Genomic DNA, 22626 nt, shown 5'->3' on the forward strand with positions numbered 1-22626 from the left:
TGGATCTCCTTTCAATTTGATTCTCAGTTTATGAGCCCTGGTGGAGGGGCTGTAAAACAACTAAGCTAGCATCTAATTTCCAATCTCAATGCTAAAATCCTAGATTTTCCCCAGCTCATATTTTCTGTAATGATGGTATGAGATATCTGATCTAGGATTGGCCTGACTTTTAATCTGGGTTCACTGCTAGTTCTGTCAATAAATGTTGTGTGTTCAATATACTTGTCTGTGTTGTGTTTGTTGGTTCTGGCTGACACTATTGTTTCTGGTCGTTTTCTAAGTCTGGTTTCCTAGCACTCTCAGTGACTCTGTGAAAAACCTAGTATCTACTCAGCAGGTGTCTGCGGCTATACCTAAGATCATAACTGATATGTGTTGCTTCTGTTCCACAGAATAGCTACGGTAACATATAAATTATACCAGGGGACTTTCTTCCTTAGAACATATAGTTTTAGAATGCAATTGTGATGATTAGGCCTACTTATCAACTTGAACAGATTGAGAAATGCCTAGGAAATTAGTAAAGCAATACTCTAGGAGATGTGTGAAAGCCTTTCTGAAGCTGATTCTGACTTAATGAATTGATTAGGAATCCCTGGATTCATAATCTGAGAAGCAGGAGATGGGGCTTGTTTGGAGGAATTTGGTCTGTGGAGGCATGTCCTTGGAGGTAATAACTTGTTTGGTTCCTTCCTGTATTCACTGCTTCCTGTTTACCAGAAGGTAAATAGCCTTCTTCTCTAAACACTGGCTTTCATGATATTATGCCTTACCATTGGCCTGGAATCAACAAAGCCAAGGACTGTGGACTGAAAACTCTAAAACTGTGATCCAAAATAGATAATTCTTCCCTTATGTTGGTTTTAATCAGGCATTTGTTGACATCTATATCCCAAAAAAACGTTAATAGAGAAACGATTTAACAATCCCTACAGGGTATTTATTTTAGAGTCCGTCTCGTGGACTTTCCTGGGCTGCCTTCGAACCTCAATCGTCAAGTCTCAGCTTCCGGAATAGCTGGGATTACAGGGGTGCCCGCTGGCGGCTAGTGTACTTGGGATACTGTACACCACTGTCCTTGCATTCTTTACATTTGCTTCTTTTTTTTTGCTATTTTTTCTTTTGTCAATCGTGGGACTCGAACTCAGGGCCCAGGTATTCTGAACTTTTTTGCTCAAGGCTAGCACTCTACCCCTTTGAGCCACAGCGCCACTTCCGGTTTTCTGGTGGTTCATTGGAGCTAAGAGTCTCACGGCCTTTCCTGGCGGGGCTGGCTTTGAACCTTGATCCTCAGATCTCGGCCTCCTGAGTAGCTAGGATGACAGGCGTGAGCCATGGGCGCCCGGCTTGCTGGCTATTTCCGAGACAAATGCTCTACCTTTGGGTGACGGAATCGCCCAGAAGTCGCGCTAGCCTGGAGGGAAAAAGCGAAAGGGAAGCGCCCAGGCCCTGAGTTCAAGTCCCAGAAACAACAACAACAAACCTGAGCAGGGAAGGCGGGGACGGCGGGAGGCGGGTCCCGCAGCCCGTGCTCAGCGCCAGCCAGCTCCGCCTCAGGGAGCAGACTGGCATGGCAGCTGGCGAAGATGCGCCTCCCGCCCACCACGCACCGCGACGCCCACAGCCGCTGAACCCCGGGCGAAGGCGCCAAGCCGGAAGCCAGGGACCGGGGGATCCCGCGCGCACTGCGCGCGCCGCGCCTCGGGGCGGCAAACTCGGCGGGAAACCCCCCCACGCCCCGCCCACTGCCCGGATGGAGGTGCGGCCGGCCGGAGGCGTGGTCATGTCAGGCCACGCCCACCACGCGCGCGCGGCTTCTCGGCAACCGGCACCACACAACAAAATGGCCGCTGCGCCGCCGCGGTGCCTGAGGAGATGAGGCGAAGCGCTTGCGCACCTCCGCGTCCCGTCGCTGTGTTCCGCGGGGTTTCCCTGTTCGGTCCTCGGGCGGTGAGTGCCGGGCCCGGGCGAGCCTGTCGTCGGGTGTCGGGACCGGGTTGCGGGGCGGGGGCGTGCGCGGCGAAGGCGGGCAGGCCTGATGGGGCGGGGTGGGGACTGGGCGGCGGGGCGGGTCGGGCCGGGCCGGCGGGGGCGCCGGGGACAGGTCTGCACCCGACGGACGGAGAGGCCGGGGGACCGCTCCCGGCTTCCCGAGGCGTGGCGTGGAGATTGACAGGGGTCGGGGGTGGGGGAGCGCGCCGGGCGGAGGCGTGTGGGCCGGGGGCGGGGGCGGGTGTCAGGTGAATGAGTGACAGGGATAACGATGCGCGGGGCATCCCGGGAGTGGTACCCAGGGGGAGAGCGGCACCGAGAAAGAGGACGGGAGGGAGGTGCGCAGAGCGTTTAAAAAGCGATTGCACGGAACACGGAAAAAGTGAAGTAGGGCGTCTCACGTCTCACCGCGGATGACAAAATAGAACTTGAACTCAGAATCCGAGGCCTTGCTTGCTGACGATACACCGCCACTCGTATGGGATTCTGCTCTTGTATGGTGTGTCTGTGAGGATTGAACTTTGGGCAGCGTGGGAACTGGAGGTGTGGCTCAAAAGCTAAGAGAGAGCGCTGAGTGTTCAAGCTCCGTTCTCTAACAGACAGCTTGATCTCTGGTAAGTTATAATCTAGAAGAAAAAGACTTGGTACTTTTGCAAACATTTAATTCCAAGAGTAAAATTGTTTAATAGAAGAGACCCCTCCCACTTAGCTCAGGGAACATGTTGAATAGGGAGATATACTCCTGTAACTCTTGACTGTAGAAACCCTGTATTCTTAAGAGTCTAACACAAGTCTTCACACATAAAAGTTGCTCAATAAAATTAGATACATTAATGAAAAGCTTGGATGTGGGGAATCTTAGTACAGTGAGTGAGATGGGAGAGTGAATTCGGAATTGATAGAGGACATATGGACTCGTGTGTTGCTGTGGAAAGGTAATTAGGTAGACAGTGTAGTTGGGATGAAAAGGAATGGGTGACTGAGTAGTGCGTGGGTCAGTGTGTTGAAATAGATCAGGATATCAGAATATTTGCTGAGAGGAAGCAATTTGGGAAACAGTGCCGATACAGAGGTTATGGGAAGGGGGTACTAGGAAGAATCAGAGAAATGGGAGTGACTACTATGGTATAAGGGAACTGGGACCAAAACTGGAAACTTGGCAATCAGAATGAGAGAAGGTGGGGAAAGAGGCCCAAGTAGTCAGCACAGAAAGATGAGATGGCTTTAGTTGGAATGTGTTGGTTAGATAAATTTAAGAGATATGGGAATGGGTTTGAAGACAAGACTACAGAAAATTAAAGGTAAGGGTTTTTAAATAAGCAAAGGTTATGGAATGAAAAATCAAGGAAAGTACTGAGATGTGATTAAAGACTATAAAGGAAGTGTGGTAGGGGATATGAAGGTATACAGAGGTGGTCAGGAAGGAGAGATGGAAGATTTGGGGGTATCAAGATCTGCCACATTGAAGATCAGAGAGGAAGATAGAAAACTAGGAATTAGGAAAGGTTAGATAGAGGTAGAATTTGTCCCCTTACTGTCTGTGATGAGTGGGGCTTTTAGATCAGGTTATTTGGGTCTGTGGGTATCTAGAATTTTATTGACAGGTTATGTGAAGGATTTGGATTATCACAGTATTCCTGTGCTTTCTAGTTGCTCTGTAGACCATCTTTGGGGTCTTTAAAATGTATCTCCAGCTCTTATGCTTGTTTTCTGTCTCTCTTGTTTCTTCATTCATTCTCAACTATCTTCTCATTGTCATTGCTTGGTCTTTGTATATCCTAAACTACATTTCCACTTTTTAAATTGCTATTTAAGATTTACAACCTCAAGACTGTAGTCTTTGACATATTATCAGCCATTCTCGAACATTGTAAATCCCAAAGTTCTGTTGACTGAAGTATCTCTCCAATAGTATATCCTACTTATTAAACAGATCATTCTGGCTCTCTGTCTATCATGTAGTGATGAAAGGGGAAGATATGAGAGTTTATAGACAGATAAATTAGAAGCTTTTAGTAATTAGACCAAAATGGAGTAGACAAGACTAGAGATCAACAGAAATAGAGATATTTAGGATTTATGATTGAGTGTGTAAATAAGGAAGAGAGAGGTGTTAAGAGTGACTTCCAGGTTTCTGGCTTGTTTCCATGAACATTGGTTAGAATGTTGCAGGGGGAACAGGTAAGGAGAGACTGAGGGAAGAATCCAAATGGTAAATTGTTTGTATTGAGATTAAAATGTTGTGCATATGATGCCAATGAAATATCAACCAGTTGGAAAGATCTCAGAGACAGGTCAGATCAAACATAAGTACCAGCATTGGGAGTCATGGTTGTGTTTATATTGAACAAAATGAGATTAAAGAGGAATTAGAAGAAAATTTTGAGGAGTACTGACATTTGAATTAAGACTAAATAGAGGAAAACTAGCCGGCAAAGGTATCCATGGCATGGCTAGTGAGGCAAGTGGGCACTGAGAGAATGTGGTGTCAGGAGCCACAGGCATGGAAGGAAAAAGATCCCATCAATGTTAAAGACTTCTGGTTACCATTATTTCCAGTTGAGCCTGGACCCTTTATGTATGTAGACAAGACTTGGTGACTAGTTCAGTCCCATAAACTCAAAAGACATGTCAAGAGACACTTCTTGGAACATGAGTTCATACTACAGTTCATGGAGGTCTTTGCTCCATAATAAATGATCAGCAATATTTGAAATAGTATCTGCTCCATCAGTTTGGAATATTTATAGATTCTGAGGTTATAGCTTTAGTCTTAACAGCTCTAGAGATAATAATTTTGACAGCTGTAGAAAAATTAAGTTATTGAATATATTGAAAACTCTTCCAGATTTTGATGGTTACCTGACTCTACTTTTACAATGAAGAAAGGTCCTCAGAAAAGACACACCAAAGCAAAGAAGCCACCATCCTCTCAGTCTCCTCCTGCTCCATCATCTCTTCTGTCCAGTATGAGATCCAGGTCACTTTCACCTTTAATCGGGTCTGAGACTTTGCCTGTTCATTCTGGAGAGAAGTGGTATGAGGAAGTCGAATTTTTAGGTGAAAACAGTGTGCTATCGGACTGCCAAGATCATAAAGGTATCACTTTCAATATAAAGAATTTGACCACTTGTGTAAGTACAGATAGAGAATACTAGATTGTATTTTTGATCCAAATGTAAAACCTGTCCTGAACTTGGACTTGTTTTTATTGATAGAAGTGTGTAAGGACAATGAGAAAAACTAAGGTTTTTGAGGGAAGGTTATAGTGTCTGAAAGGATTAGGGGAGAGGAGTTTTTAGAAAGAGGAAGTTGTATTTCCTGTGCAAAGAGAGGGCTTTAAAGCTCCTAAGTTAAATTTGTCATCTTGATTAGGGAGTTGTACACTTAACGTCAGAGTAAAGTGCCCTCTGTAAAAGTTCCATTATGAAATAGTAGTCACACTTGGGCTATGCCAGTCTGCTTATTCTTAAACCAAGTGTTGGTTTAGTAGTGAACTGATTTCTACTTAAGAAAACATGTCTATGTACCACCAGCATTTTTACTGTTTTTCTTTAAAGTATTCTGTTTGGAAGTCTGTGTTCAAAAATGCCTCTGCTTGAAAACCATCATAGGAAACCTTTATTCTACAACCTGGAACTATGCTCAAGATTAATTTTTTTCTGATTCATAAAGTTAGTGTGAAGAGAAAATTTTCGTTTTTATAGTTACTTGTATAAAATGTAATATGCCTTAAACAATGTTTGATAGCAGTATCTACGAGTGCTATCTAGGAGTGCTATATAAGATGTTCTATTATCAATATTATTGTCTTCATAAAGAATGTTTTGTTAAAAAAAGAATAAATTTAGATGCTTTTTCTGTAAAAATTTAATAGGATTTTAAAGAATTTCAGTGTTTCTAAACTTTAGACAGGCATTAAAAATACACAACTAGCTATCATCAGTGGCTCATGCTTGAGATTCTAGCTACTTGGGAGGCTGAGATATGAGGCTTACAGTTTGAAAACAGCCCACGCAGGAAAGCTAACCAACAAAAAGCCAGAAATGGAGCTGTGGTTCAAATGGCAGAGTGTTAGCCTTGAGCAAAAAAGCTCAGGGACAGCACCTAGGCCCTGTCAAGTTCTAGGACTAGCACAAAAAAAACCAAGCAAAAACAAAAACAAAAAACCTAAATAATACTGGAAATAATAACTTGAAAATATTACCTAGAAACAAACTTGAATTTGGTCTCTTCTGTTTTGGTTTAAATCCTGGATTTCACCTCACTGGTTGCAAGATCTTGAACAAATAATTTCGTAATAAATGAGAAGTTAATAATTTCTATCAAAAAGGTTACTATATAGATTAAACAGTTTAAAAGTGAAACATTTATTGTGATGGTTAAAATGTGTGACTTTAGCTAAGTATCACTATCCCACAATATTGTGCAATTTATGTAAACACTTAATCTCAATAAAGAAATTTTTAAAAAAACTGCAGGTGAGCCAGAAAAAAAAAAAAGAAACATGTAACAGATTTTGGTGAATAGCCAACATATATATTGTACAGCAATTACTATTATTTTTAAGAAATGATATAAAATGGGCTAGAGGTGTGACTCAGTGGCAAAGTGCCTGTCTAGCAAGTGCAAGACCATGAGTTTAAACTCCAAAACTACCAACAAAAAAAGAGAAGAAATAATGTAGATTACAATATTATTACTCGTTATGCTTAGAACTAGTTTATTATTTAGATTTGCATGGATTAAAATTTCTCTTCTTACATAGCTGATTTAATTTGTGGAATATTTTTGTGTCCCTTTACTGATAATGACTTGTTTCTGTAATTTCAGGATCTGAGTCTTATGTAGGAGTCCGATATATTACAGAGGCACTCATTAAAAAACTCACTAAACAGGACAATTTGGCGTTGGTAAAATCTTTGAATCTTTCACTTTCTAAGGATGGTGGCAAGAAATTTAGGGTAAGTTACCAACCATTTCTAAATATAGACACCACTTCATTTTCTTGCACCTTAAAACCTGCCAAAAAATTATCAATGCGTATTACTCAATATTCTATACATTGTCTTCCCTTTCTCTATAAAAGGTATTGGCAAACAGCAACTTGCAGCCAGCAAACTGTCCTCTTTTATTAAGTTTCATTGCCTCTCTAATTTGCTCACATATTGTCTATAGTTATTTTTGCAATATAATAAAAGACCTAACTGGAAAGCTAAAAGTACTTATCATTTGGCCTTCTACAGAAGTTTGCTACTATAGATATCCTTACTATAGAGTTGTTTACTACTTTGTTCTTAAAAATAGAAAACATGAATATATTATAATAGACAAGTTAATGTTTTATTTTTCGGTTGGTCGTGAGGCTTGAACTCTGGGCCTGGGCACTGTCCCCCAGCTCTTCAGCTCAAGGTGAGTACTCTACCTCTTGAGCCTCAGTGCCACTTCCCCTTTTGGAGTGGTTTATTGGAGAAAAGAGTCTCACAGACTTTCCTGCTGGCCTGGCTTTGAACCCGTGATCCTCAGATCTCAGCCTCCTAAGTAGCTAGGATTACAGGCATGAGCCACTGGCACCCCATGACAACTTAATTTTTTAATTAGAAAAAATGGAATTTAGATTCTACCATGTTACTTCAAAAATTATTTCAAAAAGGCAAAGAACCAAGTGAAACCAAACCAAACAACAATAAAAATAGTGCTTTAAAAGTGTTAGGTAGGAAGCCGGGGTGGTGGTGGCACATGCCTGTAATCCTAGCTACTCAGGAGACTTAGATCTGGGGATCATGGTTCAAAGCCAGCCTGGATAGCAAAGTCCGTGAGACTCTTATCTCCAATAAACCACTAGAAAACTGGAAGTGGTGCCGTGGCTCAAGTGGTAGAGTGCTAGCCTTGAGCTGAAGAGCTGAGGGACAATGCCCAGTCCCAGAGTTTAAGCACCAGGACCGACAAAAAAAAAAAGAAAAGAAAAGAAAAGAAGAAAAAAAAGTGTTAGGAATGAAAAAAAAAAAGCATTAGGAAAGAATATTAGAAACTTTTTTTTAATCTTAGCAGTGAATGGAGAAAAGAAAAAAAATCTTGTATCAGTAAATGGAAGGCAGAAGGACTGAATGGTGGCAAGTAAAGGAGATAATGAGATAATCTTACAAAATAAGAAAGTGATAGGTCTTGATGGGAAAACAGGTTCAATGAAATGCAGTCTACTCTCTATAAAAGAAATGTGAGCATAGTAATTAGGAGCTCTATGCAGTAGATAAAAATCAGTTCACAACCTGGGCACTGATGGCTGTTTCCTGTAATATTAGCTACTCAGGAAGCTGAGATCTAGACCTATGGCTCAAATTGGAAGAATGTCAGTCTTGAGTGGAAAAAGCTAAATGACAGCCCCTAGGCCTGAAGTCAAGCTCCAGGACTTAAAAAAAAAATTAGTTCAGTACTATGCTCTGTTGCCTGGTATCATACTTTGTGTGCAGTGTGTAATGTGTATCTACTGTAAAATGACTTCTTTTAAGCCTGAGGCAAAAACCAGAAGAAAGAAGGAGGTTGACTATGCAGTATATGCAAGGTTTTGGGGAATGGGAAAGGATAACACTTAATTTAGTAGTATAGTACCAAGTTTTTTTTTAAGGAGATAGGAGAAAGGAAGAGAAGAAGGAAAGACGTGAAGAGAGAGAAGGAGTTGGGAGTTGGACAGTTTAAGCCCCTTATTACATAGGAAACATTAAAAGGGAAGTTTGACAACTAGAGGACAGTTGCTACTTACAGTCAAGGGAAGTTGTACCAAGGACTATGTAGAACAGTAAGAATTTAGTGTTTTATGATGACTAATCAAATAAGTTTTATATACTGAATGTTTTTGTTAGAGCATGTATCCTGTAAAGTATTCATTTGTTTCCAATTAGTACATTGAAAATTTGGAAAAATGCGTTAAACTTGAAGTACTTAATCTCAGCTATAATCTAGTGGAGAAGATTGAGAAGATGGACAAGCTATTAAAATTACGTGAACTAAATTTATCATATAACAAAATCAGGTGAGTATCTCCCTCTTTAGTTAGGTAGCATTGCAATCTTAGATTAATGCTATCCATTACTGAATGAATCTTTTGATATAGCAAGTATTTTGATTCTTATTTATTGATATTCTAACCCTTTGTATAAAATGGTCTTTATATTTATGTATTTATTAAGTTCAGAATAATATCTTACCTAGCATAAACAAGGAAGCACATACATTTGTTTTTGAGTGGCAAATTTTATCTTAATTCAGTTTTTATCATGGGCTTTTCACAAATGTTATCCTTACACTGCTTTTATTACATAAAGAATGTTGGCATGGGCTGGAAAGGTGGCTCAGTGGTAGAGTGCTTGCCTTGCATACATGAGGCCCTGGGTTCAATTCCTCAGCACCACATAAGCAGAAAAAAGTTGGAAGTGGTGCTGTGGCTCAAGTGGTAAGGTGCTAGCCTTGAGCTGAAGAGCCAAGGGACAGCGCTCAAGCCCTGAGTTCTGGCCCACGACTGACCAAAAAAAAAAAAAAAAAAAAAAAAGAACGTTGGCATGAAAAGAATACTTTAACCCTGCCATTTTGATCTTTAAAATATTCCAAATCATTTGACCCTGTGTATTTATCCTGATATTCTTTGTTCATTGCTATAAGAAAAACTTTCAAATCTTTTTTCTTATTAAAGTACATATTACTGTGAGAAATAAATGTGAAAAAACCTGGAATTGGCTAAAATTACATATAGAAAGCTTGTTCTGCACAAAATAATGTGCGAGCCAAATTTTGAAAATCTTTAACAATTTTACCCCGTTAGACTTCTTTAAATATAATAGACAACAAATCAAAACAAGTAATAGTGGCAGTTCTAAGAAATGGAACCAGGTGCTAGTGGCTCATGCCTGTATCCTAGCTACTCATGAGGCTGAGATCTGAGGATCATGGTTCCAAATCATCTCAGGCAGGAAAGTTCATGAGAGTGTTATCTCCAATTAATCACAGAAAAAGCTAGAAGTGGTCTATGGCTCAAGTGGTAGGGCAAAAGGCTTTCCTTGAGCAAAATGATGCTCAGGGACAGCACCTAAGTCCAGAGGTCAAGCCCCAGAACTGGTAGTAAAGAAAAGAAAGAAGTGCTGGGAAGGTAGCTCCGTGGTAGAGTGCTTGCCTTGCATGCATGAGGCCCTGGGTTTGATTCCTCAGCACCACATAAGCAAAAAGAAAAAAGCTGGAAGTGGCACTGTGGCTTAAGTGGTAGAGCGCTAGCCTTGAGCTGAAGAGCTGAGGGACAGCGCCCAGGCCCAGAGTTCAGGCCCCATGACTGGACCCCCAAAAAAAGAAAAGAAATGGAAAAAAACTGATAAAATCAATATAAATAGAATTGAACCTCATGAAAATAATTTCAGCAAAATAAGAATGGTGATAGAGAATTTTAAAAAATATTTGTCCAGTATAGAAAATTGACCAAAAGATTAAAACCAACAATTTATTTGCAAACAATTTGGGAAAATTTTTATCAATAAAAATTTATCAACATGCGGGGCTGGGAAGGTGGCTCAGTGGTAGAGCACTTGCCTTGCATGCCTGAGGCCCTGGGTTTGATTGCTCAGTACCACAGAAGCAAAAAGAAAAAAGCCAGAAGTGGCGCTGTGTCTCAAGCGGTAGAGCGCTAGCCTTGAGCTGAAGAGCTGACGGACAGTGCCCAGGCCCAGAGTTCAGGCCCCACGACTGGACCCCCCCCCAAAAAAAATTATCAACATCGGTAATAAATGTTTTATTCAAATACTATGATTAAAACAACTGTGTTTATAACATACTGTTATTTTAGGGGCTTCTATTTCCTGGTGCAGCCTATCATTTTGTGGTGACAATGTAGTAATTAGGGACTTCTCTTGGGCAAGATGGTACGCACAGAAGTGAGTGCTGTTGGGTTTCTAGATCTCTCCTGATTCCCTCTCTACTCATAGTCATCACAGTAGTCAATGAGAGGGCCCTAGTCTTCCTCTTTTTTTCCTGTTTGATAGGGTCTTAACATGTGAGAGGGAGAGGGGTAGGTAGTATTGCTGGGTACAGTAATAAAAGGTGAGTGGTTCAGCTGCTTTAATGAATTTAATTTTAGCCACTTTATTCTCATTTGTGGAAAGAGTTAATAAATTAAAACTGGAAAATAACTTCACATGTACTCAAAGCTGCTTATTCTAAAATTTCAATAGGATTATCATTGCACTTAGTATAAGTTTAGTTTTGCCCTTTGATTTCCAGCAAAATTGAAGGAATACAACATATGTGTAATCTGCAAAAGCTAAACCTTGCAGGAAATGAAATTGAATATATACCAGTATGGTTTGGGAAGAAGTTGAAATCTTTGCAAGTGCTTAATCTGAAAGGCAACAAGATATCATCGGTAAGTTGTTAAAATAGGAAGAATTTTTTTTCAAATTTTTGGACTTGTAAAAAAAGTTTCTTTTACAAAATTGAATTTCTTTTTAACACTCTTAAGCCATGTCTGAACACCAAATTCACATAGGACGTAGTATTCTCTAAAGTAATTGAAAACAGGCAGTTCTAATTTTGCATAGGTTTAGTGGTAAGAATTGATCTCATAGTGTTTTCACATTGATCACTTGTACTCCATAGCAATCTTGTTATGGAGACACAGTGATAATTATTTTGTAATACTACCAGTTGAGTTAGTACAGCCTTATTCTTATTTTACAAGTAGTCTCAAAGAGGGCAAGTTCTTTATCCAAAGTTACAGCTTGTACCAGAATCTAAACTACTGTATTCTACAATACTATCTTATAATAAAGTTTCTTAATTTAGGGATTAATCTTAATTGTAGTGGTAGGCTTCATTAGATATTGATCACTAGTTTGTTATAGAATAACTTGATTAGCGTAGTTTATTAATTGGATAAAGATGTACTTATTTCCTCTGGAGTATAATTTATTATTTTCTTTCAGTGTTCACAGCTTGGTTTTCAGTAAACACTTTCTTTTTTCTTTTTCTTTTTCTTTTTTTTTTTTTTGGGTCCGGTCGTGGGGCCTGAACTGGGCGCTGTCCCTCAGCTCTTTAGCTCAAGGCTAGCGCTCTACCACTTGAGCCACAGCGCCACTTCTGGCTTTATTCTTTTTGCTTATGTGGTGCTGAGGAATTGAACCCAGGGCCTCAGGCATACAAGGCAAGCACTCTACCACTGAGCCACCTACCCAGCCCTCAGTAAACACTTTCTAAGTGAAAAAAACATTACTTAAATGTATATTAAAATTGGGAAAACTATGATAAAATTTAAAGAACATTGGTCATAGAAAATAGAAGATGTAACTTCAACTATGGGCCCAGATTTTCCTTCTGTAGACTTAAATGTCCTTTTAAGTCCTTGTTTAAGTTGGAGAAAATAATTCTTGTACTGCCTACTATGCAGGAGCATCATGGGGATCAGATAAAGATAGATGTGAAAAAACTTGCGATCATTAAATAATTCTTTTTTTTTTTTTTTTTTTGGTTGGTTGTGGGGCTTGAACTCTGGGCTTGGGCGCTGTCTCTGCACTGTTCAGTTCAAGTCAAGCACTCTACCGCTTGAGCCACAGCACCACTTCCAGTTTTCTAGAGTCTCATGGACTTTTCTGCCCCAGCTGGCTTTGAACCATGATCCTCAGATCTCAGCCTCCAGAGTAGCTAGGATTACAGGCATGAGCCACTGGTGCTGGGCTTTGCGATCATTAAATAATTCTAAAGCTGTTAAGGCTGTGTTCTTAAGCTTTCAGCTGTGGAGACCAATACTACTACTACTACTACTACTAATAATAATAATAATAAGCAACACTAATGCTGTGTTATCAACAATCTATGGTTTTTTAACTTCATCTTTATAAAGATGTGATAAGGAGACTCAACCATATAACCACCAAATCCTAAGAGCCTCCGAGCTGAGGTCCCACACCATGTTGGACAGAATCACTTTGGATCTCATGAAGTTTACAGGATGATGGGAAGCAGTAGCCATAAATCTAAAATATGCCACAAATATTTTACAGCATAGTTGCTTCTTAGGTAGAACCCAGTATCAGTACAGTAATAGGAAAATCATTCAGTTAATACTTATTACTAATTTTACATGATATATTCTCACCCCAGTTTATTATTTTGACATTGGTATTAGTAAGAATGAAGTATATTCGTGGGAGAAAATATGTATTTGGCTCAGCTCTTTGGCATGGTCTTTGTCAACCTTAAATCCCTCTGGGTAAACATAAGAATCTTCAAAGAATGTATATATAGGGTTGGGTAGTGTGGGTTAGGAGAACGTAAGGCCCTGGGTTTGATCCATAGCACAGCAAAAGAAAAAATTATGGGCATTTCTATATAGCCTTGTGTCTTTCAACTATCAATTGTAATTCAATTATCTGAAAATTTACCAAAATATTTTTATAGTTATTTATTTCCAGTTTGTTTGATTAATATAATAAACAGACAATAGGGTTAGAGTTACATAGACTTGAATTCAGATCCTGTTTGATTCACTTTTTTAAAGCTCTGAGCTTTATATAGTCAAGTCACTTAATTCTTAATACCTGTTTCTTCACCTATAAAATTTAAATGATATTTAAATTATATGTATATATAGTTATATATGTATATATAGCTATATACATATATGTGTATATATATGTGTATATATAAGTGGTTAATATAAAAAACCCAGTACTGTCCTGGTACACTATATACTCTGTGCTCTCTTCCTGTGCCTTTCCTAACACCATTACTTTTGGATAAGGGGCTTCATGAATAGATTTCTTGCCATTTTTAGAGTGACTTCCTTGATTTATTGCCTTCTTCAGTTACATTTGGGATGCTTGCAGTAAATGATTCCAATACTACTGTTATATCATTTCAGCTCCAGGATATAAGTAAGTTGAAAACACTTCAAGATTTGACTTCTCTGATCTTAGACGAAAATCCAGTTGTGACCCTTCCTCATTACATCCAGTTTACAACCTTTCACCTTCGTTCACTGGAGAGTTTGGAAGGTCAGCCAGTAACCTCTCAGGATAGACAAGAGGCTTTTGAAAGATTCAGTTTAGGTAAGAATACACTTGGAAAAAATAAACTTATATGGAAAAGGAATTTATTTTCAAAAGTTATTTCAGAAAAATATTATATTATGAACTTCACAATGCTTTAAAATTTCCATGGAAGCTGAGATTGGTGGCTTATACCTATAATACTAGCTACTTGGGTGCTAAGATTGTCAGGCTCATAGTTCTAGCCCAGCCTGGGCAAAAAGTTCATGGGATCCAATTTCAACCAATAAACTCTTGATGAACTGAAGTGTGTCTTTCATACAGCTTTGAGGGAAATAATCTGGTTAATACATTAAGGAGATCTTTTTTGAAGCAGGGTGGCAAATGAGATGGAGCAATATGGAGATGAAGGAGTCTGTTAGGTGGCTATTAAAGTAATAGAGGGTAGAAGAGTTAGTGATCTGTGCTTAGGTGGCAGATGTGAAAATGAAAAGATCACTTGTGAAGATAGAATCTGCCACATTTTTGTTGGATTAGATAATTCTCAAGCTTCTGATATAAGTGGGTAGATGATGTTATCACTTCTAAAAATGGAAGAATTCTGTTTTGTATGGGACTTAATGAGTTAGAAATACCTGTGAGAAAACCATATAGAGTCAGAAATGCATCTGTATTTTAGATAAACCTGGACTAAAGATACAACTGAGCATCCCTAGTGTAAAAATCTAAAGTCTAAAATGCTCCAAAGTTAAGCCATTATCAGAAGACAAATGGCACATGTTCTTTCTGATATGTGTAAGTTAGATTTAAAACACGAGATACAATAAATTATACAGGATTCTAGACACATACAGTAAGACCAAAAGAGGATAGTCTTAGGAGAAAATCACCAAGTTGTAATACCCAAGCTCCTTTCTCATATTCTCATAGATATGTATATGTATGTATATATATATATATATATATATATACATACATACATATATATATATATATATACATACATACATACTGAAGCAAACTCCAAAGATAAACAAAGGACCTGTTCTTTCATTTTCTGATGACTCTGTATTCTTGACCTATATACACATGTAAACACATACACATCTGAGGGAAGTTGGGGGAAGGGCATAGAATCAGTGGAAAATGGGTGAAAAGTACAGCAGCAGAGCCCACTGGCTACACGGGATATTGAACATGAACCATGTAACTGGTAGATGGAGATGGGAGAGAGGGAATGGGAGAGAATGAGGGAACAGATGATACTATGCAAAAGGAAGGAAATGTACTTATTACCTGATATATGTAAACGTAACCCCGCTGTATATCACTTCTAAAAGAACAATAAATAATTAAATATTCAACAAATAAAATGCTCCAAAATCTTAAACTTCTGAGTGATGTTACAAGTGGAAAAATTCCTCACCTAATCTTAAAGTGGTAGGTCACAGTGAAAACACAGGTTCATTAAGAATGCTGTATAAAATTAGTTCAGTCGCACCCAACCGGAAATCCCCTACAGGATTTAAAAGTGGGCAATAAAAGTCTTATTCTTTTTTGCTTATTTAAAAAAAAAATTAGTTCAGTCTATGTGTTTAAGGTGTGAGAAGAGGAAGACAGCCAGCCTGCTAAGGAAATTGACAAACGTAGGCAAGCAAGGTTGAAGAAACCAGAAAATAGTGGTTTTCAAAAGAAGATTTCATGAGAGGAAGTGGTGACCCAGGCTGATCACTGCTGAGACATGCAGTAAAATGTGCATAGAGAAAGGCTTTATGCTGACAGTGTCAGATGATGCTCTTAAGGGAGGAGGTATGAAGACAAATGCTAGATTCAGATGGATTGAAGAATGGGAGGGAGAGTGTCTGATTTGAAATCTCCAATAATTTTTCTCCTGTAATGAGCTTTTTTTAAGTTTTAAAGATAAAGCTAAACTAAACATTCACCAATAGCTTCCAGACCAGGAAATGAGCTGAAACAAAATTCAGCTAACTGCAGAGCTACTTTTAAAGACATGAGCAGAATAGAAAGATAAATTGTGCCTCAGGTGTTTTTGATTCTTAAAAATATAGAAGACAGGGCTGGGAAGGTGGCTCAGTGGTAGAGTGTTTGCCTTGCATACATGAGGCCCTGGGTTCGATTCTTCAGCACCACCTAAGCAAAAAGGAAAAAAGCTGGAAGTGGCACTGTGGCTCAAGTGGTAGAGCGCTAGCCTTGAGCTGAAGAGCTGAGAGGCAGCACCCAGACCGAGTTCAGGCCCCACGACCGGACCCCCCCCCCCCCAAAAAAAAAGAAATATCAAAAAAAATATATATATATAGAAGACAAGGAATGATAATAGTCAAGATACATTGTGCTCATAAATTGATTCATTAAGTTATAACCCCTTTGTACAACTAGAGATAACAAAAATATAATTAAAAAATAAAATATAAGACAATGAGATTAGAGAAAAAAGGGAGATAATCTCCTGGCAGGAAGGCCATGTTTTCCATCCAAGTGAAGATATGGGTAGTTTTGTTGCCTTGGTGGTAGGAAAATAAGGGAGTTTCCACTGGTGTTGTCTTATTTTCTTAATGAAGTGTGAAGTCAACTGAGAAAGACACTAGAGGTCATATGGGAGGTTTCAGGAGAAAGAAAGATATGAAATAACCATTTTAGAGGGTAATGTTGCCTGTATGTTGAAGCCATTTTAAACTGGCATCAGTCCATTGTTGATCTGTAAAAACGGCACTTTTTTTGTTGTTTTTGGCAATAATAGGGTTTGAATTCAAGGCTTTGTGCTTGTTAGACAAGTGCTTGTACTAATTGAGCCAAACCTCAAGTCTTTAATGCTTTGGGGTTATTTTTTAGATAGTCTTGCTTTTGCCTGTGCCAGCCTCAGACTATAATCCTCCTACCTATAGCTTCCCACTTACTTGGATGATTAGGCATATGCTAATATGCCTACTTCTTGGTTGAGAAGAGGGCTCTTGTTAGCTCTTTTACCCTGGCTGGCTTGGAGCCATGCTCCTGCTAATTTTTGCCACTTCTGGAATAGTTGAGATTATAGCATGAGCCACCATGTTCAGCTAAAAATGGTAACTTCATTTGGTTTATCCATAGAGGTATAAAATAGGAGATAGAGGAAGACAGTTCTAGCAAAGAGTGTAAATAAAGCCTGCAGGTAAAAGAGACATCAGATCTAAAGAGCCAGAGGCAGTTCAGGAAAGCTGCATTGAGGTATGTTTGAAGATAGGCTGAAGAAGGGCACTGAGACTGAGCTTTTTGGTTTTTTGTGTAAGGCTTTTAGAACTTGTCCTAATAGTAATAGGGAGACTGTGAAGATTTTAAGATGAGGTAATGTTTTTCAAACATGTTTGTAGTATTGTAAGTATAATTAATATAAAATACTGCCAGCTACTGGTGGTTCATGCCTGTAATCCTAGCTACTCAGGAAGCTGAGATCTGAGGATCATGGTTTGAAGCCAGCCCAGGCAGGAAAGTCCGTAAGACTCTTACCTCCATTTAACCACCAGAAAACCAGAAGTGGAGCTGTGGTTCAAGTAGTAGAGTGCTAGCTTTGAGCAAAAAAGTTCATGGAGAGCACCCAGACCCTTGGTTCAAGCCCTAGGACCAGATTAGTATTATATATATACTAAATATTACCCTGAATTCAAAACTGACAACTGACTAAATAAGTAAATAAATACTATGTTTTATAAGGGAGATTGAGACAAAAAAATCTTGAACATTTAGTGCAAATAAAGTCTTTTTAAATTGTTGTCCAAATAATAGTGCCTTCTTATCTCTTAATATAGACCTGAATTAAGCTCAAGATGGTCTTTTATTTTCCCCAGACTAGGGATAATTTTATAAGCAGAATTGTATTTACACTATCCTTAGACTCCGTTACTATTGTTGTGAGAAGTATACCTTGCCTTTTTATTTACAGAAGAGGTAGAAAGACTGGAAAGAGACCTGGAAAAAAAGACAATGGAAACTGAAGAGCTTAAGAGCAAACAAACAAAGATCCTTGAGGAAATAAAAGCTCAAGATAAACTAAACAAATCACTGAAAGAAAAGGCTATGTTACAAAAGCAGAACTGTGAAGAGCTAGAAAGTGACCTTAACATGAAAAATGAATTGGTGAGTTCAATTTACAGGTTTGGCTTGTATACATTAGAGCTTTAGAATTCTTTGCCCTTGAGTTCAAAGAATACAACTTCTGACAAAAGAATAGGAAAGATAGGATTAACAGAAATATGTACAAAAAGCTTTACAATTGTGTTGACTGTGTGGTAAAACTGCCCAGGAGACTAAGGTGTATGGTATAGCACAAAGCGGCAAGAGGTGCTGGCAATGTGAGGAGATGTCAGATTGCACCTAATGTATTGCATCTAATGTATTCTTAAACTGGAAATGTGGGCTAGACTGTATGTACATTGACAAACATTTTTAGAAGGCCATATGGCAAAGTTACCCAAATTTTAAACAGTCATACCGTATGGTACAGAGATTATATCCAATAATATATTCTGTAGCATGAATGTGTAAAGATAAAAATACACACATACCAAAATACTCATTACAGCGTTGTTCATATTAGCAATGTTGCAAATAACTAAAATGTCCCTTAGTGGACATCCATCTGGAAGAATAATAAATTGTTGTTAGTGAAATGGGGTAATCTATCCTGACATGGAAGGTCTGGCACCTTCCACTATGTGGGAAAAAAAAGCAAGTTGTAGAACAGTATGATTATATAGTATAAATGCTATATGTAAAAATATGTGAGATTACATTTGAGAAAAACAACAGCATTTGTACCAAATTCCCAATAGTGGTCATTTCTGAAAAGTGGAATTATAGAACACTTTCAGACTGACCTGTACATATGTGTGTGTGTATATGTTGTCTAAATTTTATATAGTTTGACTTTATGATGGAAACAAGGAAAAATATCAAAACAGATATACAAACTGGATGGCATAATTTGAGGTGACTGATCAAGAGCAGTCAGTAGAAGGCTTCTTTTCTAATCAGATTTTGTTATTTTGAACATACAAATATGATAGAACAAATGAAGTCCTGTTGTTTTAATTTTCCACTTTTATACTTGTTGGAAGGTTGAATGTTATTCATGTATTTTTTATTTTGTTTATTATTTGTATTTTTCAAATTAACAGTGTGTTTGTCTATATTCTATTCAGCCAAAAGACTATTAAATTTAAAAACAGAATTTTAGATTGTATTCTGAGGGCTTAACATTTGAAAAACATTTTCATTATCTTTTACAAAATATCTAATGACATTATCATCTATAATTATGCAATGATTTCCAGTGTTATAAAGTAATTGCTCAAGCATTAAACCATTTCCGTTATGAAAAAAAAGTAGCACTGAAGTAAGTCTTTTGGTGGCTAGTTAAACTGTAGTTGTCCCTTAACCACAAGCTACAAATAGGAACTTGCTCTTTGTCCTAAAACAAGTTGTTTAATTTCGATCCTTCATTTTTTTATTTTTAAGACGAAATGATTTGCTTGTCCTGCCATCCTTATAGATTTGTAAGAATTTAATGAGGTGATAAATGTGAAAATAATTTAAAATGAATCAAGCTAAGTAAATGGAAGGTGATAGAGTGATGTGTCCATGAGAGACAGAAACAATTACTAATAACCATATCTTCCTATACAGTTAGTTGTCAACAAAATCAACCTGTAGTATTATAGCCTAATTCTCTAGAGCTCTCCAGGTGACAATACCTGTTTGCTTCTTTCTTCTTTTAGCCCTTGTGCTGGTTTCTTGCAGGTCCTTTTCTGCTGATTCTTTATTCTTCTTTAAAGGTAGTTCTGCAGAGTTGAACTGCACACTATGTTTTTTGTGGCTTGCATGATAACTTTGTATTAATATGCTTGTTTACCCTTTATGTTTTAAAATGGCTTGTCTCCTTGGGAAATGTGTTTGTGTGTGTACTTATTTTTAATGGATGTGTACATAAGAACAAATTTGAATGTATGGGAAATAATTTGTATCATTTTTCCTATTGATAAATATGCAGTCATCTCTTGATGTCCACAGCCAATACTATTACTAGCTTCCTAGAAATCTAGTTCCAAATGATAAATTTGACTTTCAGTTTGTTCTCATTTATGCATTCATCAACAGATACTTATTTAATACTTACTGTATGCTAGGCTTAAGGCTATGAAAAAGCACAAAAATACTTTGAAATATATAAACTATTTATTCTAGAAACTAGTTAATTGATCTGTTGGTTTCAGTCTTGTTTGCCTTTTGTTTGGCTCTATTATCAATGAACTTTGAGGAAAGAAGCCCAATATAAGTTGACATAATCAGTACTGTTGATTGTGAGTTACTTTTCCTTGAGACTCAGATCCCTATGATCATTCAGTGAAAATATCAATGTGGGTAATGTACTAACCCTACTGCAGAACATTGAAGGCAACATGAAAAAACAGGCTGTCCCATGGGATAGTATTAGATTTCCAAATAGGCAACTTGGAATTGAACGCTACCTTCTTCCACCAGCATCACAATTGGGCAAGTCATTAAGCTTCTCTGTCAACTTTTATCATCTCATAGTGCAGTTGTGAAGATACAGTGAGGTAGCATATGTAAATCATGTAGCACAACATCTGGCACATTAGAACTCAGATCAGTGCTACTTCCATTTTAAAGGATGCTCAGGAGATGACTGTAAGCAAAGTCATGCACGGCTTTGATTTTCTAGTCTTGTAAAATGTTTGTGTTTTGTTTTCTTCTCTTCAGCTTGCATTTTTATATTAATGAAATACTCCTGCATGTTCTTTTATCTCTATTATTAGGTACTGGAAAATCACTTAGTGGACCTTTGAAATACACTCATAGTAATGGTACATAGTTAATGAAATTACTAAGTTCTGCTACAAATCTAATATGTAACTTTTGGACAAGTTATTTCACTAATCTGTGACTCCATTTCCTTATTTATAAATTTAGAAAACACAGTTGTATCATTCTCCTCCTCCTCCTTCAAAAATTTCTAAGTTTAAGTTATATAGTAGAATTGCTTTTTAAAAAATTAATATTACATATTTTGATCTGATGAGCTTATTTATATTTGTTTATTTATTTATTATTTTTGTTTTGTTGGTTGTGAGGCTTGAATTCTTGGCACTGTCTCTGAGCTCTTCAGCTCAAGGTGAGCACTCTTACCATTTGAGCCACAGTACCACTTCCAGTTTTCTAGTGGGTAATTGGAGATAAGAGTCTCACAGACTTTCCTGCCCAGGCTGGCTTTGAACCATGATCTTCAGATCTCAGCCTCCTGAGTAGCTAGGATTACAGGCGTGAGCCACCGGTGCCTGGCCATTTATTTATTTTTAATAAAAAAAACTTATTTACATTTCACTCGCTATTACAAGTAATGATATTCTAGCCCAGCATGTTAGGGGCATCTCTAATCCCAGCACTCAGGAGGCTAACTCAGAAGCATCATTATTTAAAGAAAGTCTGGTGTATATAGGGAGAGCCTGTCTCAAAAAAAAAAACAAAACAAAACAAAAAAAAGATGATGTTCTGTACACTCAAAACCTGCCATTAGCCACCAATAATATAACAACATAGTATAATTTAAACCAAATTCTATTTTTCTCCTTTTCACTCCTCTGTAGTTATTATAAAATATCACTTCTCCACATGATTTGAATCTGTCATTAATTAAATAAAATGTAAATGAAAGTAAAATAAATTAGTGTTACTTATGAGGAAATCAGGAAGCAGGAACTTGGTAGTCCAATTACTTGAAAATGGTTGATATGAAGTTATTTCATGTTTACATAAAACAAATTTAAATGACTTTTAAAAAATCTTTATTATATCCTGAAATAGCATATAAACTACAAAGATCTTTTGTGTGATCTCTTCTGAAATGATATGTTCAGTTTTGATAAGATTAAGATACAGCCGTCTCTGTGTTGTGCTATTTGCTATAGAATTTTGAAAAATTATTGGTTATGATAAGAACTTCCCATATCATTGTAACTTTATCCTAATGTGCTGATACTATATGTTATGTCATTATGTTGGACCGATAGCTAAAACAGAAGACCATGGAACTAACACGAGCATGTCAGAAGCAATATGAGCTGGAACAAGAGCTGGCTTTTTATAAAATTGATGCCAAATTTGAGCCACTAAATTATTATCCACCAGAGGTAAGTTATTTTAATTTTTTAGTAATCCAAAATTAATGCCTAGGTGACTAATGGCAGGATAGGGAAAAGTGGGAGGATATGGTAGGGACATGCAAGAAACTTTACCACTAACCATTATCGTTTTTTTTCTTCTGAGGGAATCATCAAAGTAAACTGGGTTTTGGTTAAATCTGCTAATTACTTGGCTCAGGAATAAGAATAGTGTCATGAAGAGGTGAATGCCTCCAGATTTTTTCCTATAGTCATGTCCATATCCAAAGCAAATGTCTTAACCTTCAGTCACCTTGCTTGAGAATATGGGTTGATTAAATCTGAACTTTTGAAGCAAGTGCTTCAGGACCATTGTGTAAATAACTCCCAATATGATTTGTTCAGCTACTCACTAGATTCAGTGTTTGTTACCTATTATTAGAACGATT

General features: G+C 37.8%; 1 protein-coding gene across 4 annotated transcripts in view; it reads left to right on the forward strand.

Annotated features, from left to right (window-relative positions):
- The first annotated feature begins 1838 nt into the window (after positions 1-1838).
- LOC138820849 (centriolin-like) overlaps positions 1839-22626 on the forward strand; it is an 86751-nt gene continuing 65963 nt past the window's right edge. For 2 of the 4 annotated variants that reach the window (XM_070012763.1, XM_070012796.1), the window contains exons 1-9: positions 1839-1950; positions 4841-5091; positions 6826-6956; positions 8892-9022; positions 11251-11392; positions 13886-14072; positions 17944-18137; positions 19778-19834; positions 22088-22207. In XM_070012763.1, coding sequence (XP_069868864.1) covers positions 4872-5091; positions 6826-6956; positions 8892-9022; positions 11251-11392; positions 13886-14072; positions 17944-18137; positions 19778-19834; positions 22088-22207 — 1182 coding nt within the window. In that variant the 5' untranslated portion in view covers positions 1839-1950; positions 4841-4871. Of the gene's footprint in view, positions 1951-2256; positions 2607-4840; positions 5092-6825; positions 6957-8891; positions 9023-11250; positions 11393-13885; positions 14073-17943; positions 18138-19777; positions 19835-22087; positions 22208-22626 lie in introns of those variants that run through there. The other 2 variants (XM_070012774.1, XM_070012785.1) reach the window with 2 other exon arrangements.

Source organism: Dipodomys merriami, unplaced genomic scaffold, assembly GCF_024711535.1.
Source record: "Dipodomys merriami isolate MVZ:Mamm:240054 unplaced genomic scaffold, mDipMer1.0.p SCAF_11, whole genome shotgun sequence".
Lineage (NCBI taxonomy): Eukaryota > Metazoa > Chordata > Mammalia > Rodentia > Heteromyidae > Dipodomys > Dipodomys merriami.